Source organism: Leptodactylus fuscus, chromosome 1, assembly GCF_031893055.1.
Source record: "Leptodactylus fuscus isolate aLepFus1 chromosome 1, aLepFus1.hap2, whole genome shotgun sequence".
NCBI classification, from domain to species: domain Eukaryota; kingdom Metazoa; phylum Chordata; class Amphibia; order Anura; family Leptodactylidae; genus Leptodactylus; species Leptodactylus fuscus.
The window spans coordinates 297,912,802-297,939,542 of NC_134265.1; the positions used below are offsets into that span (position 1 = coordinate 297,912,802).

Genomic DNA, 26,741 nt, shown 5'->3' on the forward strand with positions numbered 1-26,741 from the left:
TCTGACAGGAGAAGAAAAGAGGTATGACTATAAGGTCTACTTCTAAAATCCGAATTATATCCCATTACCTCCTCCCTGACTCCACCAACCTGACAGAGTCTAAGTAGAGACACCAAGACTAACTGCACTGATTTCTCAGAAACTGTGGGGGCTACAGTCCAATTGTGCCAGAATCAGTGCCTATTAACAGATGCTAAGAACTAGGGCTGGTGGAGGTGGTGAAAGGTCTTCTTTAAAGTTTCCACTAACTATAGTTACATTTTCAATATTTCCTTGATGGACCTCTAATTACTTTTATTCTAATTATTATTCTAATAATTAGGGGAGGGATGCAGTCTATACTGTAGTCTATGTATAAACATGAGCTTTGCTTTTAAGGCTCATATTGCATTAACATTTAGCCTAGAAAATAGTGTCACAGTCAATAAATATAAACCAGAACCGTCATATGGAAATTTAATGAAGCAGCAGTGAAAACACTATGTATCTTGCACTCACATTCTTGCAGTCCAGCTTCTGATCATTCTCCATCTTGTTTTATTATATTATATTATATTACTCTCTCCCTATGCTCTGCCATCAATCCTATCATGCCTTTGCACATCATGCGGGCAGCTAGAGGACAGTACCTGGCCTACCTGCTGGGGCACGGTGTAATTATCCTTCTCTCTATATTCTCTCAAATAATCTAAGAGGCTACTGGTATATAGTCAGGAAGGCTGAACTGTGAGCTCCTCCATTACAGCCGCAGTATATGGGCCCCCCTAACGGACAGGCTGAGAGGAACTCTCCATACAGGACATTAAAGATGGACTTTTTAACACTGTGCTCATATATATTTTGAGAGAGGAGAGAGGAGAGAGGAGAGAGGAGAGAGGAGAGGAGAGAGAGAGAGCTCACATAACCGAACTGAAGAGGATTATCCCATAAATGTCTTTTAGATAGAAAAGAATTACAAAATAAGGTGACACTGGTTTGTAATTACTGAGGGAAATAATACATAATGATAGGAAAAAAATACTGGAGTGCTCCTTCAACAGTGTACATGTAATAATGGGCTACGACTGTAAAATATTAGAGTATTGCCCCCTTACCGCTCATCGAGATATATCCTTAGCTTCTTCCAGTTCAGCGTTCTGGTGTAAAAGATGAACTTTGCTATTTCCTTTGGTGAATCATCAAGTATACCCCTGGATAAAAAATATTCAATTCCCTGAAAAACAACAAAAAGGATTCATCACTATAAAACAGAAAGTGTATTTTCCAGGTATAGTATGTTGTGCAAAACGGTTTTAAGTCTCTGACTATTTTTTTTTCTTCTAAAAATGTGTTTTCTTCAACAATTCTTATTTCCCATTAACATGAATTAAGTATTACATCTCAAACAGTTGTATGAGGGATAGCGGTTTGAACATATGCTCGGTCACATTTCGATATACAGCAGGCACAAGACCCCCTGTCCTTGAGATAGATGCGGATCCCACATTTAAAAGAGTTGTCCAAGACCCCCATGTATATTGATTACTGATGAGCTATCCACATGATAGGATATCAGTATCTGATCAGTGGGGGTCTGACACCCGGATCCCAAACAGATCAGCTAATCTGACTGCCGGAGGCTATATACAAGGTATGCAGCCATAAGTCACGACTGGACACGACTGTTGACGGCTCATAAAGTTTTATGTTTGTGTAATGACAGTAACCTCTATTACAAAAGTGTCTTACCTCTGCATAAGCAATGCCGCCCCTGCTACCTCTTGTGTCACCCCCTCTACCTCATAGATTGTAAGCTCTTGCGAGCAGGGCCCTCAGTTCCATTGTGTGAAATGACTTTCTTTGTAATGTATCTTTCTGTCTGTATTTGAACCCTACAAATTGTACAGCGCTGCAGAATATGTTGGCGATATATAAATAAAATTTATTATTATTATTATAAGTCATTTAACAGAAAAGGAGCAAAGTTGCTTCCAGCTATATACCCTGTATTCAGCTTCCAGATCAGCTGATCAGTACAGGGTCCGAGTGTTAGACCCGCACTAATCAGATACTGATGACCTACCCTGTGGATAGTTCATCAGTATCCAATATACCTGGTGTTTTGAACACCCCGTTTAAGACGTGAACATGTAAATAAGTCATAAATGTTTAAAATGGGAGCAACCCAGTTAATGTTATATATAAAGTATTAGACAACATTTAGACCTGCCAATTTATTTATATGTTAAAAAAAAATCTGCAGAAAAGCAATCCTTACTTTACCTCATGTGGGTTAGCATTAAAAGTTAAACTTCCTTCATCCAAGCGCATGTAGAGATTTCGATACGAAAATCCTGGTGGGTGTCTTTTATTGTATATAGAACAATGTCCCCAGGTTGATTTGCATAAACTAAAAAAAAGAAACAAATTATTACTTTGTGACAAACACAAATAGTTACATTATATGCTGTAAGACTACTGGTGTAGGTGGGTTAATAAATCCACCCATTTTCTGTAAAGACATTGTGCAGCACCTTGAAAAACGTTGTACACTAGTCTCATGTGACCTGCGACCACCAGAAACATCATCCTTGGAGGTCATGATACAGAGGGCTGCCATGACAGCTTAGGAAACAGCAGAGATCAGTAGGGGTAGTATTAGTTTGTACACAATTCTACGCTTTCGGTAAAAAATTTCAAGGGGCTTTAAACCACAGTCAAATCCTCTCAGAGACAATGATTGAAGAAATATACTGGGGATGTACGGCCACTATTAGAGGGGTCTTAAAAGATCGCTGAATAACGGATTATTATTATTTATTAGCGAAGTTTCTCCGCTCTGTCCAATGGTGGCTACAGGCAGTCTGCATCTTATCTTTTAAAGGGGATGACCCAAGTTTTAACAGTATTCCCTATCCACAAGCTAATTGGGGTGGGGGGAATCTGACCACTGGTCTTATTCAACTATATAAATGGAGCAGCAGGCCAAGCACTGCAACTACACTCACTGTCTAGGAGATTGCTGGAGAGACACAAGCGTAGTACTCTACTATCTGTGGAGTGCCATAGAGAATGAAAGGACTAGCAATGCACACGCTCAACCTGAATCGCTATGCAGACTGGGGAATTGCACCCCCTGTTCTCATGATTGGTGGGGGTCCCAGTGTTTGGACTGATCTGCATATTATACCCTATCCTGTGAATAGGGGCGAATTGTAAAACTTGGGCCAATCCCTTTAAATCCATGTTTTGGAATTATGCATGAGAAACATCTCTTACTGCTAAAAAGTCATACTAAAATAGATTAAGAAATAAATTACAGTCCCAATATGTTTACATAAGATTAAATTGAGTGTTAAGGGTGGATACTCCATGTAACATTACATCAGAAATAGTAATAGAGGTGGAGAAAACCAGCGAATAGGATTCTCTATTTTACCACAGCCTGATAAATGGCTGACAGCCACGGTCAGACAGAAGCAGTAAATGTCCTCTAAATCAGGAATACAGATAGTGATTGATTTCCTCTAAAAGTAACTATCCAACAAATTATGCAAGACATTAAATAATATTAATATATTCTCTAGTATAAGCCAAATTTTTCAGCACAGTTTTTGTGCTGAAAAAGCCCCCCTCGACTTATACTCGAGTCAGGGAAAAAAAAAAAAAAAAAATTAAGGGAGGGGGAGGGGTGTCTATGACCAGCCGCAATATCAATGTATCGAATCTCCCATAAAATAGCGGGAAAAAAAGAAGCTGTTCAAAATCATTCCTTTCCCTAGAATACATGCAAAAGTAGAAACACATACACATTAGGTATCCCTGTGTCTGAAAGTGCCCGGTCTACTGAATATAGGGTATCTGCAGTGCTCCTGTTCCGTCGGGAAGGGGTTAATAGGAGCACTGCAGATACCCTATATTCAGCCAGACTGAATTCCAAGTGGGGGGGAAAAACCCAGTCCTCAAGCTCAGGGAAGGGGCAGACAAGACAACCAAAACACCCCCTCCCCTTCCCCAGCAACTACTGCACCCAAAAACTACAACCATTTTAATTTTTGAAATTTTCCAGTAGCTTCTGCATTTCCCCCTTAGGCTTATACTCGAGTCAATAAGTTTTCCCAGTTTTTTGTGGTAAAATTAGGGGCCTCAGCTTATATTCGGGTCGGCTTATACTCAAGTATATAGGGTAATTGTGCAATATATAATTATTTTATTTAGTAGCTGGAATTGAAGTTGAGAACTTTTTCTAACTCCATCCCAAACTGACCCAGACTACGACTACACAGCCTGGATAACTTTAGCTCATTTAGGACACAGAGCTTAATAATAATACGTATAACTTTTGTATACCAGTTTCACTACCCCAGCCATACGAGTTGTCATACGCTCCTATAGTCGCTGCCAGTCCTGCGCAAACATAATTTCATGAAGGTTTTCTACATTAATAACTAGAGGCTTGTGAATCCAATTTCACAATAAGTGGAAATGATGCAGAATTGCAGGCAATTATTGAAAACCCTAATAGATCAAAGCCTACCCAAATGATGAAATACGGCGCTTGGATATTGCAACAGGAAATAGAGATATAACATTGCCAATAACAAACACAGCACAAACTAATAACACACAGGGAACCGCTATGCTAGGGGCTGCTCCAAGCTGACATAATAATGGGAAAGGCTCCAAAACAGATGTTAAAATATGGGACACCGGGAGCCTAGGAGGATTAACAACCGCTGGGATTTACCCCAAATGATAGGATTAATAGATTGACTTTAATATTGGATAAAAAGAAATGACATTTTTCCTTTCTGATGACTTTTTTTAGGTTCAGATTCCTGATGCAAAACAAGCATTCGTCTGTAAGCCATTTTCTAGAGGCTTTCTTTAATCTATACCAGCTCAGATATTGTAAAACTTGTATAAAAATGTGATAGAAAAGGCTGCATATATGTATATCCTATCTCCCAAGTAAAAGAGGAAGAGTTTATTACCCATTTGTATTTTATTTTTGTATTATATTATATATAGCTATACTATCATTTTTCGGGCTATAAGACGCACCGGACTATAAGGTTTTAGAGGAGGAAAATAGGGAAAAAAAATTTTGAAGCAAAAAATGGTAAAATATTTAATATATGGGAGTTGTAGTTTTGCAACAGCTGCAAGGCCACATTGACAGGTGACCCTGCAGCTGTACGGGGATGCATAGAGTGTTTTTTTGTGGGGCCAGATGTACTTTTTAGTTATACCATTTTGGGGAATGTCTATTGCTTAGATCACCTTTTATTGAAAAGAAAACCCGGCGGTTTGGCACTTTTGATTTTAACGTTCACCGTACAGGAAAACTATTAGTAGACTGGGCATCTTCAGACACAGGGATACCTAATGTGTATGTGTTTGACATATGATTTTCTACTTTTATATGTATTCTAGGGAAAGGAGGTGATTTAGAACTTTTATTTATTTCATTTTTTTTATTTATATATTTTTAAAGCTTTTTTTTTTTTTTTTTGCTACTTTATTGCCCCCCTCACCCTGGGGGGGGGAGCTTGAACCTGCTTGATTGCAAGTCCCATAGACGGCAATACAACTGTATTGCTGTCTATGGGACATTCTGTATATTACTATTACGGCTGATCATAGACTAGCTGCAATAGTAATATAACAATGACAGGCCATGCAGGAGCCGGACAGGTACGGGGCCGGCAGGGGGGGTTTTGTAGTTTACAGAGGCCGCCAATACAGACCCGGCATCCGCTGTAATAGAAAGGCGGACGCCCTGCTGGCTTCCTGCAGGGCAGGAGTGCAGTGATGTCGCCGGCCCCGGCATCTGTGCCGACGTCTAACCCTCCCCGGCATCCGCATTCGGACTATAAGACGCACCCTTCTTTTCCCCCCAAATTTTGTAAGTAAGTATTTGGAAGTTTTTAAAGGGGCTCTATCACTGGGAAAAGTCATTTGTAACTAAGCACATTCTGGCATAGCCTTTAGAAAGGCTATTCCACACTTACCTTTAGTATGTAAACCCCTCAGTGGTTTTTGAATGAGCCTGTTTTATTCATATGCTAATTGGCCTCTTGGTGCTCCCCGGAAGTCTCATTGCGCATCCTCTGCCTATTCTTTCCTATGTATGTGTACTGCACAGGCTGCTGCAGCTGATGACTTCCTGCTTCCTGTTTGCACAAACACATAGGAGATAATAGAAGAGACGAGTGCTTCAGGGAACTTCCTGTGCTGGCTGGAAGCTCATTAGCATATGAATAAAAACGGGCTCATTCAAAAACAACTGAGGCAACCTACATACTAAAGGTACGTGTGAAATAGCATTTCTGAAGGCTATGCAAGGATGTGATTAGTTAAAAATGACTTTTCCAAATGATACAGCCCCTTTAAAGAGTTTATGCTATAAACAATATTTATCCACTACCCATAAGAGGGCATTTTGCTGATCGGTGAGGGGCTGATCACCCAGAACCAAGAATTTTGAGAACAGGTCATGTTTTACCACCATTGTGAAAACAGACGTAGGAAAAACAGCTAAAACCTGATGTACACAGGCACACCCATTCATGTCAATGGAAGTGCCAAGTGCTATACTTCAGCTAACTGCAGCACTTCTATGGCTTCACTCACAACATGGAGAAAAACATTCCCGGTATTTATATAGATATACGAACAGAGGATAAATATGGTTTGTGGCATAAACCCTCTAAGAGCCTGGTTGCTTAAAGGAGTCTCCAGTTTACAAAGTATTGTATACTACTAAGAAGAAATAATGCATGGCATCTGGTTAATGGCTGGAAATAGTTCCATGCCTCATTGGTACAACAGTATACACAACACATCAGGGAATTAACAGTCTGCTCTATGACCTATGTATTATAGGTCGCCATATAAACAAATACATTTTTCTTTTTATTATCTTTAGTTGTCAAAAAAATATACAATCCACCCAGTACCCACCTCCAACAGAACGTGCCAGACTCATGTTATTGTTGACTCTGCTATTAGTTTTATGTAACATTTTATGACAATACAGTTCAACAATGAAAACAAAACCCCCCCATTAATTCCCATTTGTTTTATGCAGAATTTTGTTCCTTAAAGCAAATGTGTGCTCTAAAGAATTTTCTTTTTAATTTAAAAAATGTTTAACATTTGGAGTTGTTTTTCTTCAAATAACGTTAAAATGATCAATGCTTTGTTTGTCTGGTATAGAGCTTTAGATCATTAAACAAGAACACTTAAAAGAGTTAAATAAATTTAAAATAAAAAAGTAAAAAAAAAAAAATTAAAAAAAAAAAATGCTAAGCAAGTATCCCAGCTGTAAACTGCATTTTCCTCTCCATTTTTTCTTTCCAAATCAAATATAGAAATAAATTGTTCCATTCCGCAGCTAGAATAAAATACAATGTTGACGAAAATGCTGTTTTTTTTTTTTTTTTTTTGGGGGGGGGGGGTGGAGGGTTGTAGCCCCCTTCCCCAATGTATGGAAGAGATTTAAAATCTAAAACCAATCTGTAAATCACCTGTCTGCAGCAGGGGCCTCCCCTCTTACTTGTCTGTCTGCAGCAGGGGCCTCCCCTCTTGCCTGTCTGTCTGTCTGCAGCAGGGGCCTCCCCTCTTACTTGCCTGTCTGCAGCAGGGGCCTCCCCTCTTACTTGTCTGTCTGTCTGTAGCTGGAGCCTCCCCTCTTATTTGTCTGTCTGCAGCAGGGGCCTCCCCTCTTGCCTGTCTGTCTGTCTGTAGCTGGAGCCTCCCCTCTTACTTGTCTGTCTGCAGCAGGGGCCTCCCCTCTTACTTGTTTGTGTGCAGCAGGGGCCTCCCCTCTTGTCTGTCTGCAGCAGGAGCCTCCCCTCTTACTTGTCTGTCTGCAGCAGGGGCCTCCCCTCTTACTTGTCTATCTGCAGCAGGGGCCTCCCCTCTTACTTGTCTGTCTGCAGCAGGAGCCTCCCCTCTTACTTGTCTGTCTGCAGCAGGAGCCTCCCCTCTTACTTGTCTGTCTGCAGCAGGAGCCTCACCTATTACTTGTCTGCAGTAAGAACAATACAACGTTCATAGGGACACTCTAGTGATTTTTGGACTCATTATATTGTCTGAAAATTAACATGTAATGCATTGGCATGCTTGATGTATAATCTTCCTAGAGAGCAATAAAAAGTTTGGCTCTTTTGGTTGTATTGGAATACAATAGTCTGTTGCTCACAATTGCAAATAATCGTCCTTATATAATTTTAAATTTGGGTTGGGAAAAATGGTCAAAATCAGCCATTAAAACTAATTTTTATCTTATGTGTATGAGCAGCTTACTCTCCTTCCATGCCCCACAACGGTCTTGGCTAGTATTCTCCCTTTACTCTATCTTCAAGCACTTCTGATTAAAATAATCCAAATAGGTATTTTCTTACCCTATTAAACACTCAAGATACAGTGGGTTTTCTCAAAGTCACGCTTCAATTTCTGGCTTGACACTGGGTCAATACACGATGGGATGGCAATGTTTTCTATGATTAGATAACTTCTGGTGATATCATGATTCAGTCCCTTCAGCTTCTATGTAAGACTTTTGTATTCTTCTGTCCAGAGGCATTGCTTGAATTCTTATGAATAAATCCTCCGTATATTGTGGTATTTAAGCCACATCTGACTCCAATCATTCATGTTTCACATCAATCACTTCAGGTAACCGGAGTAGAGGGCTAGAATCATAGAGAGCACTTCAACGTTGGTGCTTCTTAGCTGCACATAATTGACCTTTGACGTACAACTCTCAGACGTTGCGGGTATTTTTAGAGTACAGTTTCCCACTGTTCTTACCTAGGATCCTACCTCTGTTCCCTAATAGCAGTAAACCACAAACCCTCTAGGGACTTTGTTGAGCTCAGTTTCCATAAAATCAGTGCCGTGCAATTATCACAGAAGTAATACTAGAAAGAAATACAAGACACCTTTAAAGGAACGCACTGAAGATATGGCCTATGTATGTGTTGGCGTCATATTCTTTACAAAGTAAATCCCGTACTAGACAAACCAGTCCATGAGAGGTGAACTTAATACAGTATCCCTTACAAGCTATAAGTACAGTCTTCTTTAAGAGTGGATTGTAAAACCTTAAATATAATACAAATTAATACCTGAGGCAGATTCACTAATTCTAAATCTATAATAGAAGCTCTAAAAATGTACCATGTCATATCTTAAAGGGATCCTATCATCATTAAAATCACATTTTTTCCCCCTAACACGTAGGGATAGCCTTAAGAAAGGCTATTCTTCTCCTACCTTTAGATGTCTTCTCCGTGCCGCCATTTGGTAGAAATCACGATTTTCTTCGGTATGCAAATGAGTTCTCTTACAGAATTGGGGGCAGGCCCCAGCGCTCAAACAGCACTGGGGGCGTCCCGAATGCTGCGAGAGAAATCTCCAGCACCGCCTCCATCTTCTTCAGGAATGGCCTCTCTGCACGTCTTCTTCCAGAGCTAGGTTCAAACTTCCATGTATGTGCAGTCGGTTCTGCCATCGTGCCTCGGGCAGAGCAGACTGCGCATGCCCACAGGCCACAAGAAAATGGTAACTTACTGTGTAAGCGGCCATTTTTTTTGTGGCCGTGGGCATGTGCAGTCGGCTCTGCCCGAGGCCCTAGGCCTAGAAGATTGAAACCCAGGACGGAAGAAGACACAAGGAGAGGGCGTTCCAGAAGATGATAGAGGTGTCGCTGGAGAGTCCTCTCGCAGTATTGAGGACGCCCCCAGTGCTGCTTGAGCGCTGGAGCCCGCCCCCAGTGCTGCAAGAGAACTCATTTGCATACATACATTAACCGTGATTTATACCGAACGGCGGCGCGGAGAAAACAGCTAAAGGTAGGAGAAGAATATCCTTCCTATGTGTGATCGAGAAAAAAAATGTGATTTTAGTGACAGAATGCCTTTAAGTAGAATGTCTTATGTTAAAAGGTTCGTCGTGACCATTTTTTATACTGATGAAATATCCACAGGATAGGCCATCAGTATCTCCGGACATAAAGTAGCCTGCATTATGGCGATCATACACATTACGTATTGGTTAAACCTGGATGTGGCCAACCATCTGACGTGTATAAGATATTCGTCTCACATTCATACGCCAGATGTTGGGTGGGAAGGAATGAAAAGGCATGTTGAATATTAGTATGACCCATAATGTTTTTGCAGCAGCCATTATAGGTGTCTGGCAGTAACTTTCTCTTACATGTAACTGGGGAAAAGAAGTGTTGGGCCACAGCTATTGGAGGAGTATGGTCAGGCTTTGTACACTGTTATCATACACACAGTTTATATTATTCTTCCGTAATATCGGCTGAATATAAAGAAGATAGAATACAGTCACTGTAAGTTCAGACATGATCCTTTCTGTCTGTCTTGTCCGATCTTGGAGTATGAGAATCTGAGGACTTCTAAAGAGATTTCAAAAAGGCCGAGAGCGAAGTTCACATAAGAATATATCTATATTTCAGAGAGGGATGGTTTTCAAGCCAAGGTTAATGCAGTAGTAAAATAATCATAGACAGCAGGACATAAATGAGGGTCATTGAACTCCGAGGGCTCCAGTAAACAACACGGAAGGTATTTTCTTGGAATATTATGCAGTGCCCTGTCATATTTATAGGTCATAAGTGTTTCCATTGAAAGAGAATATTTTATCATGGAATAGAAAGAAATGGAAGGAGAAACTAAACATGTCATCAATAAGAAACAAAAGGACTGAGGCTGCAGACTTTAGAGAAAACATTAATTGCTGTATTAAGTCTTTCTGCATTAAGATCTGGCAGTCTTCCCCAGATACTTGGAGACATTATGTACTTGAGTAAAACAACTAAGAGCTCATCTAATCTTGTGTCCGCATCAAAAATGTATCCATTCACCATAAGGAGGAGGTTAATAGATTCAGGACGCTTTCCTAAATACTAGCCTCATCTATTGTTAATAAGGCACTCTACATTCTCATATAATAAGCGCTTACCATCACGGTATAGTTTCTTATGAAACTATTTGGTACCCCCAGAAAAAGCAAGGGTTGAAACAAGTGTCGAGGGTCACGGTGGTATTTAGAACTACATAACATATTGGTTTGGATGTCATTGTACAGTATTGTATTTAGCACACCTTTCATTGTGGCAGATTTATGAAGCCTGGCGTTTTTTCTGGCGCAAATAATAAATCTGGTTGGGGTGATGGCCAGTCCCTTGTACAACCTCACCCTCTCCCTTTTTCTAGAAAGTGGTGTGAGCGGCTCAGAATGGGATAAAAGTTGCAAATTTAAAGTTGCTAGTAATGGGCGGGATCGCTAGGCTTAGTGAGACAGGGGGGTGGGAGGGGCTAGTAATGGGCGGGATCGCTAGGCTTAGTGAGACAGGGAGGGTGGGAGGGGCTAGTAACGGGCGGTATCGCTAGGCTTAGTGAGACAGGAAAGGTGGGAGGGGCTAGTAATGGGTGGAATCGCTAGTCAGTGAGGGTGAAGGGGTTAGGTTAGTGATATGGAGGGTTTTGTAATGGAGTAAGGGAAGAATGTTCAATACAAAATGTTCTTTTTCAAAAAGGGCATTTTTTTGTTACAATTTAGGTCAATGAGTGTACAGTGTTATCAGGATAATAAATTCGCTATGTATAAGAAAAGTAATTCCAAAAACAAAAACAAAAAAAACTAAATGTGAATAGAACGGAAAATATCCCTATAGACAAGTGTGTACAGTTTACACTAGGGGGGACTGCAATGATATCTCTGGAAACTCGACTTACCCTTGCCAAAGCAGCTCGTCATTAGCCAGGTCTTGCCATACACAGGATGCCAGGCACAAGTCAGTTGCATTGAGATAGGATAATATAGTAAGGCTTAACTCGGGTGGCAGCATTTCAAGATTAATAAACCCTTGTTCATCTTTTGCTTTTCTCACTTTCAGTAAATGGTAGAGATCCATGCCTCCTTGCATGTGTCTCCGATGGTTCATATTGCTATCATGTTCTGTGGACAAGAAGCTATTGTCAATGTATCCTTGCTGAAATTGCTGGTTTCTTGCAACTCTCCAGAGCCCTTGACCCATCTGTGATACCTGTTCAAGAAAAATAGTAATATTAGTTCAAGACATCGACCCTGTGCTCGCTGAAGACAAGAACTGTCAATAAAAGGCAAGATGTAATGTAATATACTACTAAAGCAGTTCTAACCAGATAGATGGCAATCCAAAAGTGAGAACATTATATCCTTCAAGGGTCTCGTTTCAGTGCTCTAGCTACCAGCCTAGCCCAGATGAGTCAGAAATATAAAGATTAAGAGGCCACACGGTGGCTCGGTGGTTAGCACTGCAGCCTTGCAGCACTGGAGTCCTGATGTTCAAATCCCGCCAAGGGCAAAAAACCATCTGCAAGAAGTTTGTATGTTCTCAGAGAGATATCTGATATCTTTCAGACAACCAGGATATATATTAATCCACTAGTGGAGAGTACGTTCATGGTGGTTGTAGAGTAAGTGTAAAAATGTGAGCCATAACTACAGACTATGACCAATCCCCATGAAGTGTCATCCTGCAGTCATCTATTACTCCATTCTTAATTCCTGTTTTACTAACCCCATGTGGGACAGAATAATGCACCCCAGAAGGATCAGACTACACATGGCATATTTTGTAGTCTCTAACCATAGAAACATAGGGTTGCATATAAAAAATGGCAGGATATTTTTAATCAGAATATCTGCAGCGTTAATATAATTTATCCAGATGTGTTAGTGCACTAAAATAATTGTTAATGTGCCATCTCTGGCCAATCTAACGTGTATGGCGGATTCCCGATTCTCCCTTTAAGGGAGTGGAAAGTGGAATTTCAACATGTCCAATTTTATTTTATTTTTTAAATTGTATAGGGCTCACAATGTACATTTATTTACTGTATTTATTTATTTTTCCCCTATCTGTATGTCTTTGTAGTATGGAAGGAAATCCACGCAAACACGTGGGAGATCATACAAACTCTTTGCAGATGTTGTCTCTGGCAAGACAGCAGTGCTAACCACTGAGCCACCGTGTTGCCCCTAACATGTCCATTCTTTGTTCTTAGAAGGGATAAGAATATGCATTTTCCCCTTTCTACACTTTGAACACATACATACATGGCTGTATTGAGCATGCTTGTGTATGAAGGGGGTAGGAGGATGAGAGGGGTGGGATAGGTAAAGGCCAAATAATGAGCCAAAAGTACCTGAAGCGTATGACCATAAGTTTCTCTGATGTAAATCTATATTTTATTTAGTGGAAAATGCATGATTGGCTGAGTGGATTGCAGTTCACACATTTGGGATATGAATCTGAAAGGGTGGACTTCCTCTTTAAATATCCAGGGTCCATACAGAAATTATTGGCTCATCAAACCACTTTCATGAATACATCAAGTTCTTGCTGCAGGAAACGCTTGATGTCAGCTATAAATATTTAAAGAATGTTTTCCAAAAAGTAAACTTTCCAGAGTACTCTCTGTACAAGGAAAATCTTTGAAGTGTCTTCCCCTTGTTTCACGCTGACATTATGCTGATCCTCCGAAATACAATTCAGATTACAGAATAATCTAATGTTAAATATTAAAATTCTGCTGATCATTGGTCCTGAGCGACTGATCTGCGTTCAGGAACCATCAGCAGTTTTCTGGAGCAAAAAAAGGAACGTCTTGTGAAGATTAAAAGAGCGGGTCACAATTCTAGAAAAGGTATCAAAATAAATGTAAAGACAAAGAGAAAAGAAACTGTTTGATGTATATATACAAAGGGCAAATATGGAAGGCAAAGAATTACAGATATTTAAGGGGATTTTACCATTAAAAACTTTTTTTTTCCACCTTGCCACATTGGAATAGCCTTAAGAAAGGCTATTCTTCTCCTACCTTTAGATGTTTTCTTCGGCCCGCTGTTCGGTTAAAATTATGAGTTCTCTCGCAGCACTGGGGACGCCCCCAGTGCTGTTTGAGTGCTGGGGCCCGCCTCCAGTGCTGCGAGAGAACTCATTTGCATACCGACAGAAAACAGAATTTTAACCGAACGGCGGGGCGAAGAAGACATGTAAAGGTAGGAGAAGAATAGCTTTTCTTAAGGCTATTCTGACATGGGAATGAGAAAAAAAAAAAAAGTTTTTAATGGCAGAATCCCTTTACAGCTCCTATCATATACATCAAAAGTATTTATAGGACCTCATTAAAGGGAGCCTGTCACCAAACCCAGCATATTAAATTCACCTAACTCAATCTATCTAACCTAAACAGTGCTTTCCCTTTGTAAATGAGCTCTTTGGAGCAATGAAGGCATCGCCACTGCTGCGAAGAGGTAAGTGGCAGCATCCTCATTGCTCCAAAGAGCTTTACTGCATATTGACATAAAATGGACACACCGACTCACAAGGTGAACCTAGCTAGTTTGATATGGCGGGTTATGAAGATCATCGGTTTACATAGTCAACACTGGATAAAAATGGATCAGTTTCTGTAGGACAAAAAAGCAAGACATATCACATTTTTGTGGACCACGGAAAAATACAAAAAAATACCCCCCCTCCCCCCCACAGAAACTGATCCATTTCCCGTAAGTTTTCAGCATCAGTTTTTTTTATATGCACAAAACAAATCAGTTAAAGTGATGATTAAAATGTGAGTTTTGCAATAGTGAGCAATACCGTACTTTCAAACAACTAAGTATAGGGCCATGAGCAGCCCTGTTCCTATTTAAGTGGATACGAGCGGGGCTATAGTTCCAGGCGCTACCACTACATTGTAGTGACTAGAAGCTCTGTAAAGTGTATGGAGCACCCTACACTGTAGTGGTGGAGCCTGGAACTGCATCCCTGCTCCCATTCACTTGAATAGGAATAGGGATGCTTCCGGCTGTATACTTGGTGTATGACTTCTGGTGATCGGGTTCATTAGTACCGTGTTTCCCCGAAAATAAGACAGTGTCTTATATTAAATTTTGGTCCTAAAGATATGATATGTCTTATTTTCAGGGGATGTCTTATTTTATTTTAGTGTGCTGCTGCCACCACTGCGCTACGCTGAGATGTGCATGCTGTGCAAAGACTGTATGAAGAAAATACATTGCAACCGGCTGAATGCTGTGTGCGGTGCTCCGTGTGCACAGGTTTGCCAGCTGCTGCCACTGCTGTGATACCGTATGTTGTATCCACTGTTCCTGCTGCTGTGGGATGAGCTGGGAGAGTGGACCCCCCGCCGCATATGATGCTTAATGTATACACAGCAGGCATCTCCCAGCTCATCCTACAGCAGCAGGAACAGTGGATAAAATGTATCGCAGCGGCTTCAGCAGCCGGCAAACCTGTGCACACGGAGCACCGCACACAGCGTTCAGCCGGCTGCAATGTTTTTCTTCATACAGTCTTTGCGCAGAAAGATTATTATTATTAGGGGATGTCTTACTTTTGGGGGGTGCCTTATATTAGGCAATTCAACAAAACCTCTGCTATGTCTTACTTTCAGGGGATGACTTATTTTTGGGGAAACAGGGTATCAAAAGATATTGAGATCCTGGGCAACACTTTTAACACTGAAGACTATCAAAGGAGACAAGAATAGAAAAATGAAGAGGAAGAGACAGTGCAGAGCAACAACTGTGTCAGCAACTTTACATACAAGGAAGAGTCTGTCAAGCAATGAGATTCAATCTACACTGGCCTGCTTACTGTGGCGAGTGTGTACTACCCTCTACTTTGTGGAACATATTATTGGTAAAGATTCATTAAAGAGGTTTGTCTAGGATATTGTATTACTGCAGCAGGAGGATGAAAAAAATAAATAAATCATACTTACCTGTCCCTGTTGATCCAGTGTCTCAGGCCACTGTCCAGTCCCTGTGGCTTTTCCCATAGAGTTCGTTGCTGCATGCAACCGCTGAAGCCAATAGGTGGTCTTAGCAGTCTATGGAAAGGACATGGGACTTCACCTGATTCCTTTCCTTAGGCCATGCAATGGGGATTTTCACTGGAAAAATCCTGGAGCGCCATGAGGAAAATACAGCCACCTTTAAAGGAGTTATGCAGGACTTCTTCTCATGAAGTAGCATCATGTCTAATGGCCACATTACAGCTCGGTCCCATTCAGTTCAGTGGGATGGAGATGTGTGTCATGAGCATGATTTCCTTTCCAGAGAAAAAGCCATGTTTTTGAGTGCTACAAAACCCCTTTAAAGGGGCTCAATGATTGGCTAAAGTCATTTTTAACTAATCACATCCCTGCATAGCCTTTAGAAATGCTATTCCACACTTACCTTTTGTATGTAAATCGCCTCAGTAGTGTTTGAATAAGTTAGTTTTTAGTCACCTGCTAATTAGCTTCCTCAGTGCACAAGAAGTTGTCAGCCAGCTCTCCTCTCCCTGCTGTGTGCTATGTATGAGAGCAGGGGGGAGGAGGCAGCAGCAGCAGCCTGTGCTGTATATACAGAAGACAGTGCACAAAGAGACTTCCGGGGTGCACGGAGAAGCTAATTAGCCCATGAATAAAAACAGACTTATTCAAAATCTACTGAGGCAATTTACATACAAAAGGTAGGTGTGGAATAGCCTTTCTAAAGCCTATGCAAGGATGTGATTAGTTAAAAATGACTTTTTCCAATGATAGAGCCCTTTAAAGTGTTTCAAATAAAAATTTCCTCTGTTGCCCATAGTAATCACAGCACAGCTTTCATTTTATAACTTGCTATGATTGGTTGCAGTGAGTTGACAAAGACAAGTTGTTTTTTTAAGCCCGTTGATTGTTCTTCCTCCATGTTCACCAGTACACATAAACTAAGATATCATAAGGTCAGTGACACAGTTAACATCCTGACCTTTCCTTCCCAAACACAATATGCAATTGGAAAGCGGCCATAAAACTTATTTCCTCTCAAACTCGCTGACTCAGCACTTAATGGGATTTTCCCATGGACATAACTGTATATAAAATTATAGATAATTAAAATTTACATTTTTTTGCAAATACAAATAATTAAAAAAATTCAACAGAGTTTTAAAGATTTTCTCTAACCATCTAAGTGGTGACAGTATGTTGTCTTGATGGGTTGCCAATGGATACGACTATGAATGCAGGTACTTTCTATGCTTGGCATTTATCTTAAACCTAGCAATGACAGTGCATTACAACCCCCCCCCCTCCCAAAACCCCCCCCCATAACCTGCCCACAATAAGGAAATCATGGCTGGGTTTCTGACAAGTTCCAGACCATAGAAAGTTCCTAAATCCATGGTCGTATCCACTGGTAACCCATCAAGTCAATACATTGTTTCATCAATGTGTATGGGACCTCCAAACTCTCCCGTAATGGGAAATATCAGGGAGAGAAGTAATGGGCATGTTTGATTTTGGGAATAAGCTGCCACCAGAGTCTGGCAGCAGCTTTCCCCCCTCTATCTATTTCGCACACATGCATACTCAGCCAGGTATCTGATGTATATGGTCAGCCTAAACCACAACAGCCAAAAGTGATTTGTTGTTCTGCTGGGCTGCAAATTGGAGAGTGAATAATAATAATAATAATAATAAAAATAATTTATTTTTTATAGCACCAAAAAAATCCTGCAGGACTTAAATCAGAGGACACGCAAAAAGACAATATCAGACATTACAATGTGACAAAGAATCAACATATCAAACAATAGTAGGAATGAGAGCCCTGCTCACAAGAGCTTACATTCTATGGGGAAATAGGAAAACACAAGAGCTAAGAGGGCTTGTTATGTACAATGATCCAGCCACATAGAGATGAGTGATAAAAAAAAAACCCTGTATTATTTTTATTTTCTATCATAGTTTGGGTATTTAAAAATCACATTCTAAGTTACACTGGTAATATCTGGATGAATAATACATACACACATATAAAATATATATATATATATATATATATATATATATATATATATATATATATATTTGTCATGTAGGTCATTTTATAGTCATAATATAGGTTACCAATCCATCTCCTCAGGGATTTGTACTACTACAACAGAGATAGATAGATAGATAGATAGATAGATAGATAGATAGATAGATAGATAGAGATATTTTGAGCTGAAACCTTTGCACAGGACAATAACACCACTGGATTTTTATGAAGTGAAGAAAACATTTGACGGAAAGTGTTCTTAAAATAGATCACAGGCAAAAAGATGTAAAAAGAAGCTTTGGAGGCCAGTAACACTGTGCAGACCACCCTGTCCTATACGTCTGTGACAGCCGGAGAGGTGAAATGAGGTAGAGACTGTTTACATTAGGACAAGAGTACAATATTGTTTAGACGGTGCAGGAAAAAGGTACGGTAAACAGACCCAATTACCAGAGGGAACGCCATGACCGAAAAACTGCAGACTGACAAATATGTGACATCATTGTCACTCAAGACATTCTGCTCTTTTATAGGAATTTTCACACATTCTAAAGATTTTTATTTCAATAGATTGAATATCTGGAAGTTTATATACCAGAGCCAGGGTTAGTCACAATCTTTACATTCCTTTTATTTTATTTATATTCCTTCATTAACTTCATTTCTATTATTTTATATCTCCTGGAGTAAGCCGGCCCCTCGCTTTGTCTTGTGAGATGTCCTCGATAAGGAACTCAAATGGTTTGGCATGCTACCAGCCTCATTATTATTGAAACAGTCGAAGATAAAAATCTTAGCAACCAATCAGAGCACAGATTTCATTTCATATTCTAACATGGGAAAGTAAAATCTGCTTCTCAGAGAGCTCCGGGATTTCTTAGCTCTTATCAGTCGGTTTAATTGAATTTGGCTGATAAGGGCTGAGATAGGGAGTCCATTACCTCTGTATGTAATGCAAACTGACTTAAATCCAGCTCTGCTACATCAGCTTCACACTGTGGTAATTCATTTACAACCAATACTGTGCAAGTGAAACCCCGCCCACCAATGTGCCAAGAAAAGCAGGAAGTGAAGAGAGCACAACAGCCTGCAGGTTAGTGAACAAGCGTCATGGGAATACCCCTTTAAGGCCATCCCCACTAACATCTCCAGCGCTGTCCAACAGCGGATTTAAACAATGAAATCTCAATGTAGTCGTGGGATGGCTCCTGCACAAGGTATTCCCTTCTCTGGGTAGCAGCATCATTGAGTGAAAAACACCATAATTTGGTAAATGTGCAGACTCTCAGCTGAAAATACGGCTACACTTGTCAATCCAGCTGATTCATGAATATTTGATGTACAGGCTAATTTGGAGAAAAAGAAGATCTGCCATGTTGAATTCACAAGTGATATAAGTCACCGCCAAAGTCTTAGTGCCCTCTTCCTAATGAGATCACATGCACCCGGGGAGAAATGAAGCATGCTTGGTTATGGAGGGTTTCAGAGCTATTTCTCTTAAGTGTTTGGGCAACAGGTACAGAAGGTGTATGGGCACGTTAAAAGTCCATAATAAATAAACGTCTTAAGAAAAAGGCATTTGTTTTATACACTATGCAAATAAAATGAAATGATGACTTACTTCAGCAAGGAAGATGCAGCGCAGCCCTACAGCTCCTCAATGTGCGTTCATGCTCTTCTAGGGGCACCGGCAGATCAACGGGACTCTCATGCTACACTCTGTAACAATAATGTCGAAGCACGATGAATAACACAGAACTAAATACTAAAAACTGTTATGTTTCTGGGAAAAGCACTTTAAGTTTGTAGACAAACAGTTCTGCAAATAAATAATTTACATTTTGCAGAGTTTTAAAGACTATCTGTAACCATCTTAGTGGTGACAGTCTGTTGTCAAAATAGGTTGTCAGTGGATATGATCATGAACGCAGGAACTTTCTTCTTATCACAAACCTAGCCATCATTTCCTCTATGGCTTGGTTCACACTAGCACTGGTTATACCTCGTTCAGGTCCCCTTCTGCTAAAACCGCGTTACTTGAGGACACCATAGACTGTAATGGGGTACACCATTTTTAAACTGAAACTGGCAGGACTTCTCGCTCTGCTGAGTTTTGGCCAAATCTACAGTGTACTCTCCTATAGAGACTGAAACACGGTTGTGATCCTAGAGTAACATGTGTGACATATACACATATAATTCAAGACAGTATTTAACCTATTAATAGCTAATAATGTTTAAGCGGTCAGAGGTTGAAATATTTATTCCATGGCAATGATGAAGTATAGCAGTACCATGATAGTTTCTGTCACCTCAAATGTCTGTTTAAGGGGGCGTTCACACTACCATCAGTGTCCGACAGGTAGTGTCCGCTCCTAGTGTCCGTTCAAAATCTGGCACGGATATTAGCAGCGGACACTAGCTGTGTCCGTGACAGTTTTCATTCATTTAAATAGCGATCGGGTGCGTTCTGTTGCACTCCGTGCCTGTCCTTAAGTGTCCGTTTGTAAAGATGTCCGACTTTTCAAGCGGACAGAAAAAACCTACATGTCAGGTATTGCTGTCCGCTTGAAAAGTCGGACATCTTTACAAACGGACACTTAAGGACAGGCACAGAGTGCAACAGAACGCACCTGATCGCTATTTAAATGAATGAAAACTGTCACGGACACAGCTAGTGTCCGCTCCTAATGTCCGTGCGAGATTTTGAACAGACACTAGGAGCGGACACTACCTGTCGGACAATGACGGTAGCGTGATCGCTCCCTTAGCGAATACTTGTATTCCTTAAAAACTATATCAATTCTAGAGTATCTTTTCTTAAAACTACAGTGTGTGTTGTACCGTTCCTCTTTTACTCCTCCTACAAATGTTTCAATAGAGTGACAAAGGAAATGGTAACATCCAGTATTCATAGATTTGTAGGAGAAATAGCCAAGGCATGGTACAATGTAGATTTCTAAGATACTCCAGTGTTATTATATCAGGGAAAATAGAAGTATTAAGACATAACATAACATACATAACAGACGTGACAGGTCCTCTATATGGAGTTTATGGCTGATGTATTAGAACTATTGGATTTACTATGAGAGTCAATGTTCAGAATATACAGATAATAAATAAGAGTGCCTGCTGGGTACATACAGGGATTAACCAGAAGATCTGCTTCCTTGTTTCACATTTTATCACTTCATTCACAATGATTTTTATTTTGTTCCAAAGGCCAAACTGTGTATATATGAGTAATGCTACTTGTACCGCTGCGTTCAGTAAAGGTTCTTGCTTCTGTCTAGGACTGGTTTGGGCTACAAAAACTGTATTAAAAAAATTGAGCGTTTGTCCTTACCCTTTATGTCAATATCCAAAGCAGATAATGTAGATTATGGAAGGGATGTTACCTTTGGTGATATGTTTCTTTAGTATATATTTGTAGTTCTTATAAAATAATTGCATATTTATAAAGTTTATAGAATTGCATTGTGCCGTTCCCTCTAATACCCCTCCTGGTATTGTAAAAATAACTAGACAACTGGGTGTCACCATTTAGGAGGGAGGTGTTAAACAGTGCTGGCTGTGTCTTTTCAGAATCAGATTGTTTTTTGGACACCCCTACTGACAAGAGAAAAGGTGATACCAATCGGTCTACTTATACACAACACAACACAGAATTTTAAGAAGATATGTAGCAAAAATAGACATGCCCTCTTTGAAGGGTTATATATATATATATATATATATATATATATATATATATATATATGTGTATATACGGTATGGGACATTTATAGCATATAGACAGGAACTCCCATAAAAATGAATGGAGAGAGCCATGAAAGCAAGGCCACCTCCACAGCTAAGGTGGCTACAAAATGAAGGAAAGGACATTGCTATACTTCACAGAGGCGGGACCTGATCAATCGGACATTTATGGCATATTCTGCAGATATGTAATACATGTCCGAGATGTGATAGCCCCTTCAACAGATTTTGTTATTACAACAACTCATTTTTCACTATGGCACATTAACACAATAGCTTCTACCGTCCTGGAGGCTGTGTCCCACTATATATCCCACATATTGAGTTTGTAGCTCTACTCCCTGCTAGATTCAATATGGAATAAATAAAACAATGCATTAAAATGTATGAAAAGAGGGGACTAAATATGGCGCACAACATCCACTACATTACTGACACGTCTGAGCCACGGATTTCATTTCGTCTCGTACAGATCATATTTCTGTCAATCATGGTTTTAAGAAAAACAACATTACAAAATACATGTCTCAGCTTTACTACATATACAGTATTACCTCACTCAACTCACACAAACATAAAATGCCTAAAAATACAAAATATTACATACCTTCAACGTCCCATATGTTCCATGAAAATATAAAATAATCAAATATTTTCTATTACATATCACATTATTATATATCATACACTGAAAAATTATTATTTTTCTGAGCACAATCCATATGGATAAGCTGCATGACCTAGTTTATCTTAATCCACTCCGGGATTTATTGTAGATAAGCTTGTATCTAAATTAGGCCTCTAACCACAAGCACAATTCTCATAGCGCATGGCCTTCCATTCTGGGGAACAACTACTTTAGATCTACAAAAACACAAACAAAATACAAAAAGGTTTTAAAAGATTCCCACCTCACAATACACTAATATGTATTGGGAGGTGGGAATCTTTTAAAACCTTTTTTTTATTGTTTTGTGTCTTTGTGAGGAGATGATATGACTTGGGTTGTCAAAGATCAAACATTAATGATCCAGATACAGATACATGAGCTGCGTAATATTGTGGGGGTCCCACCAATCAGCTTAGCACAGTGTACAGAGCCAGAACTCAAGAGACCTGCACAGGGGGGATTTACTGCGTCCTCTACGTCAGAAAACAGTAGGCCACAATACTTCTGGTGCTTGGGCCTTTTTTACATTATAGATGTGCATTTCTGTGTCCAGGCTGAAACTTTTCTGAAAATGGAAGGGGACCAATGCAAGGAAATGTAAACTAGTTCCTGACTGGTGTAGAGATCTATTCTGGCACACTGGAGTGCATCTTAAACATTAAGGCTGAGGCCCCACGTTGCGGAAACGCAGCTTTTTTAGTTGCAGATTTTGTTCCTTTTTTTTGAGCAAAAGCCAAGAATGGCTACAAAAGGAATGGGGAATTTATAGGAAGTTATTATGCTTCTACCTTTTGCTCAATCCATTCCTGGCTTTGGCTCAAAAAAAAAAAAAAAGCAACAAAGTCTGCAACAAAAAAAAGCTGCGTTTCCGCAATGTGGGGCCTTAGCCTAAGAGTTCGAAGTCTTTTAATAGCTAGCGCCAGTAGTGGTCTTCATCCAGAATAGTGTAGAGAATGCCAGTCTTAATAAAGTCCCCCGTGTAGCGGCTGTGTCACGTTATTACAGCTAAGTTACCACTCACTCAGGAGTATTCATACCATGAGTATAAGGGCTCGTTCACACGGGGCAAGAGGGGGCAGATTTTGGCGCTGAATCCACACCATAATCCACCCCCTCAAAATAGCGATGTACATAGACCGCTAGCTTACTTTTTTTCCGTGAGCGGCATGTTGCCGCTCACGGAAAAAAGAAGCGAGCTGCTCTTTCTTCAGGTGGATTCCGCAGCTGATTCAGCCTCGGCGTCCGCCTCGTGGCAGCACCCTCTGGACTAGGCCCATTCATTTGGGCCTACTCCAAAGCGGGAAGCCACGACTGTTGGAAGCCATGATAGTCGTGGCAGGCGCATTTTGGCGCTATTCTGATGCGGCTTCCCGCATCACAATCAGGACCAAAATCTGCCATTCTGTACCCCGTGTGAACGGAGCCTAAGACTATGGAGATCCTACCAATCAGCTGTCTTCACAAGTGGACAGCTCCATGGGTTGTGTAGTGGCCATGCCACACTATCGCAGCTCAGTTTCTATTCACTTGAATACTCACAAGGACAGGCCAGCAATATCTGATCTTAAAAAAATACAATATCATATATTCATAGACAGATGCCACTAAATAGTCTCCTTGCTTATAGCAAGGAGAAATAGATAATTTGGCAAAGAAGGCAACTAACTGAAAATCTCACACAATGGAGGAATTTATTATTGTTTTTTTATGACAGATTTCTGATACAGAAAAAAATGCTCATTTTTAGCACATGCTATTTCTAGAACACATAACATGCTATTTCTAGAACACATAACATGCTATTTCTAGAACACATATTTTCTAGAAATCCATATCAGGTATAATTTAAAATAAATAAATAAAAAGTCATTATGTATCGCAGTTTGATAGGAAATGTATACCTCAACTATATGGTGTGAATAAGGGCACGTCTTTGAAAGATATCACTGTACAGCCCTTACCTGGAATACAAATATAATTCCTCACCATCTGACTAGAAAATACACGATATACAATAACTTATAACAAAAGAGCCCAACTAACAAAGTTTTTTTTTTCTGGTCATTCCAGCTTTAGGTGTGTGCTCACAGCATGACCTATATTTAGGAAGGAATGCTGCAAGGTTATCTATAGCTATAAATATTAATGTTTCGTATGAGAAGCAAGAATGGAATCCTCTTCTAGACATGTCTGGCAGCGTTCTGTTAGGCTGTAATCACACATGTAATTTTTTAATTGGCTATGTACACATATGATCAAAACAATGGACTAAAGTGTTGACAGAATTAAGGTTATAAAAGGAGCAACTCCCACTTGTATTCACTATAATGCCAAAAAAAAAAAAAGAAAAAGAAAGATGGGCGCTTTCTTTCAAGCACAATGTAAGAAAGCTTTGTTTGTTTGTTTTTTTAACTTTACAGTGAATGATGACAGATGCAAGTGAAGGGTTCTCTATTGGTATGCTTCATTCTGTCAACACTTACGTCCATTGTTCTGATCCTTAAATGGATCAGATCAACAGTTAGAATGACAGTAGTGTAAACTTAAAATAATTGTAACTGACTTACCTGGTTCAAGGACTGCTGAAGGTAGAACCTGGCATTACAGCCATGTAACGACCCCCAGGTCATGTGGTTGGAAGCAATGTCCTCCCTTCTGGCCCTTCTTACCCTGATCTCACAGTGACCCTGGGTCAGGTAAGTCAATTACAACGCCCCAGACAACCTCTTTAACCTTATTCAAAGTCAGACATAGCTTTAAAGACTTCTCCATTCTGCTGGATCTATTTCTACCTTGGGCTAGAAAAAACTGCTACATACATTTGATGAGAATAATCCACAAGAAATGTCATCAGTATCGGATCTGTAGTGGTCTGACATTTCGACGGTACGAAGGTCTGCCGACCCAGCTGCCTATGGGCACCAGAAGTTATAGCATGGACAGGAAGTGGAAGCACTTCTGCTCTTATTCAAGTATTAGGACCAGAGCTGCAGCCCAGTCCACTGCATAGAGATGGTTCTGGGGAACTGCTACTCTGCTCCTATTACTTGAACAGCAGGATTAGTTCTGCTCGCTGTTCACTGCTACAACTTACAATGCCTGGAAGCATCCCAAGCTGCACCACTTCTCTGGAATGCTCTACCCCGGACAATAAGATTAACTCCCAACTTCTACAGTTTCAAACGCAAACTAAAGACGCATCTTTTCAGACAAGCCTATCACAATTCCTAATGCACAAAATTGTCTGACCTCTGTATAAGCAATGCCGCCCCTGCTACCTCTTGTGTCACCCCCTCTACCTCATAGATTGTAAGCTCTTTTGAGCAGGGCCCTCAGTCCCATTGTGTGAAATGACGTTCTTTGTTATGTATGTCTGTATCTGAACCCTATAAATTGTACAGCGCTGCGGAATATGTTGGCGCTATATAAATAAAATGTATTATTATTATTAACTAGTAGATCTGCGTGGGGTCCACGTGTTAGACGCCACAGATCAGATATTGATATATCCTGTGAATAGATCACTAGTATCAAAAATGCATATAGGGTTGGAAAAGCTCTTTAACACAACAAACCCTAACCATTGGTTAGGAAGGCACCTTGGACAGTGTCCCTAATTAGTATAAGTAATTGACATGGATCCTGCTCCATGCTAATTAGGGACAGCACCCATATCAATAAGGGATATTTGGGAGATGATCTACGGTCTCTCCCTGGTTAGATGTGTGGAGAGTTAAAGTTTACTATCTGATAGAGTGGCATCGGTGACTGTCAGGTGTCCTGAGGGCAGAATACAGGGTATATGCAGGGTATAAATAGGTTACTGGCTCTTCACGTAGATCTTATGACAATCTCCTGTCCAACACCTTCTCCTCATTGCTTTCAATCATGGACTGATGTCACATACATGACACATGGGGTCTGTACTGATATAGAGGGGTGAATGCTGCTCCCCACTGCACTTAATGATCATTCATTAAGATGATTTAATGTATCTACTTTATAGTCTAAAGTTCAGGATTAGAGTATTAAGCCCTTTTTGGTGTGGGGTCTCCCCCTAAACTATCTTTGTACACTTATGAGAGGCAGCAGTCCAGGCAGGAGATCACTGGCATACTTGGCTCCAGCTGAGTATCTGTCCCTGACAGTAGGGCATTGTTATGTCTGCCGGCTGTCAGCTTCCACCATTGATTGTTTACATCGGAGTGTAGCAGAGTACACAAGAAGCAGCTACTGAAGAAGACAAGAGCGCCCCACAAAGGGACAAGACGAACAAGACACAAGACTAGGATGTAACGAGCCGGACACTCACCGTGGTGCCATCAGACTAGCCGTCCCGCTCCTCTCCCTCTCCACTACCGAGCTGTCAGCTTCCTAAGCTTCCACTGATTTTTTTTTTTTTTTTTCATTAGGTCATGTGACT

The 26,741-nt window shown here is 40.3% G+C and overlaps 1 protein-coding gene across 2 annotated transcripts in view; it reads right to left on the reverse strand.

Moving 5' to 3' along the window:
- The window catches only part of FBXO8 (F-box protein 8), a 36,037-nt gene extending 9,296 nt beyond the window's left edge, over nucleotides 1-26,741 (reverse strand). Inside the window, exons 1-5 of one of the 2 annotated variants that reach the window (XM_075258344.1) lie at nucleotides 26,631-26,740; nucleotides 19,508-19,605; nucleotides 11,757-12,067; nucleotides 2,263-2,389; nucleotides 1,095-1,213 (exon numbers count right to left, since the gene is read on the reverse strand). In XM_075258344.1, coding sequence (XP_075114445.1) covers nucleotides 1,095-1,213; nucleotides 2,263-2,389; nucleotides 11,757-12,058 — 548 coding nt within the window. In that variant the 5' untranslated portion in view covers nucleotides 12,059-12,067; nucleotides 19,508-19,605; nucleotides 26,631-26,740. Of the gene's footprint in view, nucleotides 1-1,094; nucleotides 1,214-2,262; nucleotides 2,390-11,756; nucleotides 12,068-19,507; nucleotides 19,606-26,630 lie in introns of both variants that reach the window. The other variant, XM_075258354.1, reaches the window with a different exon arrangement.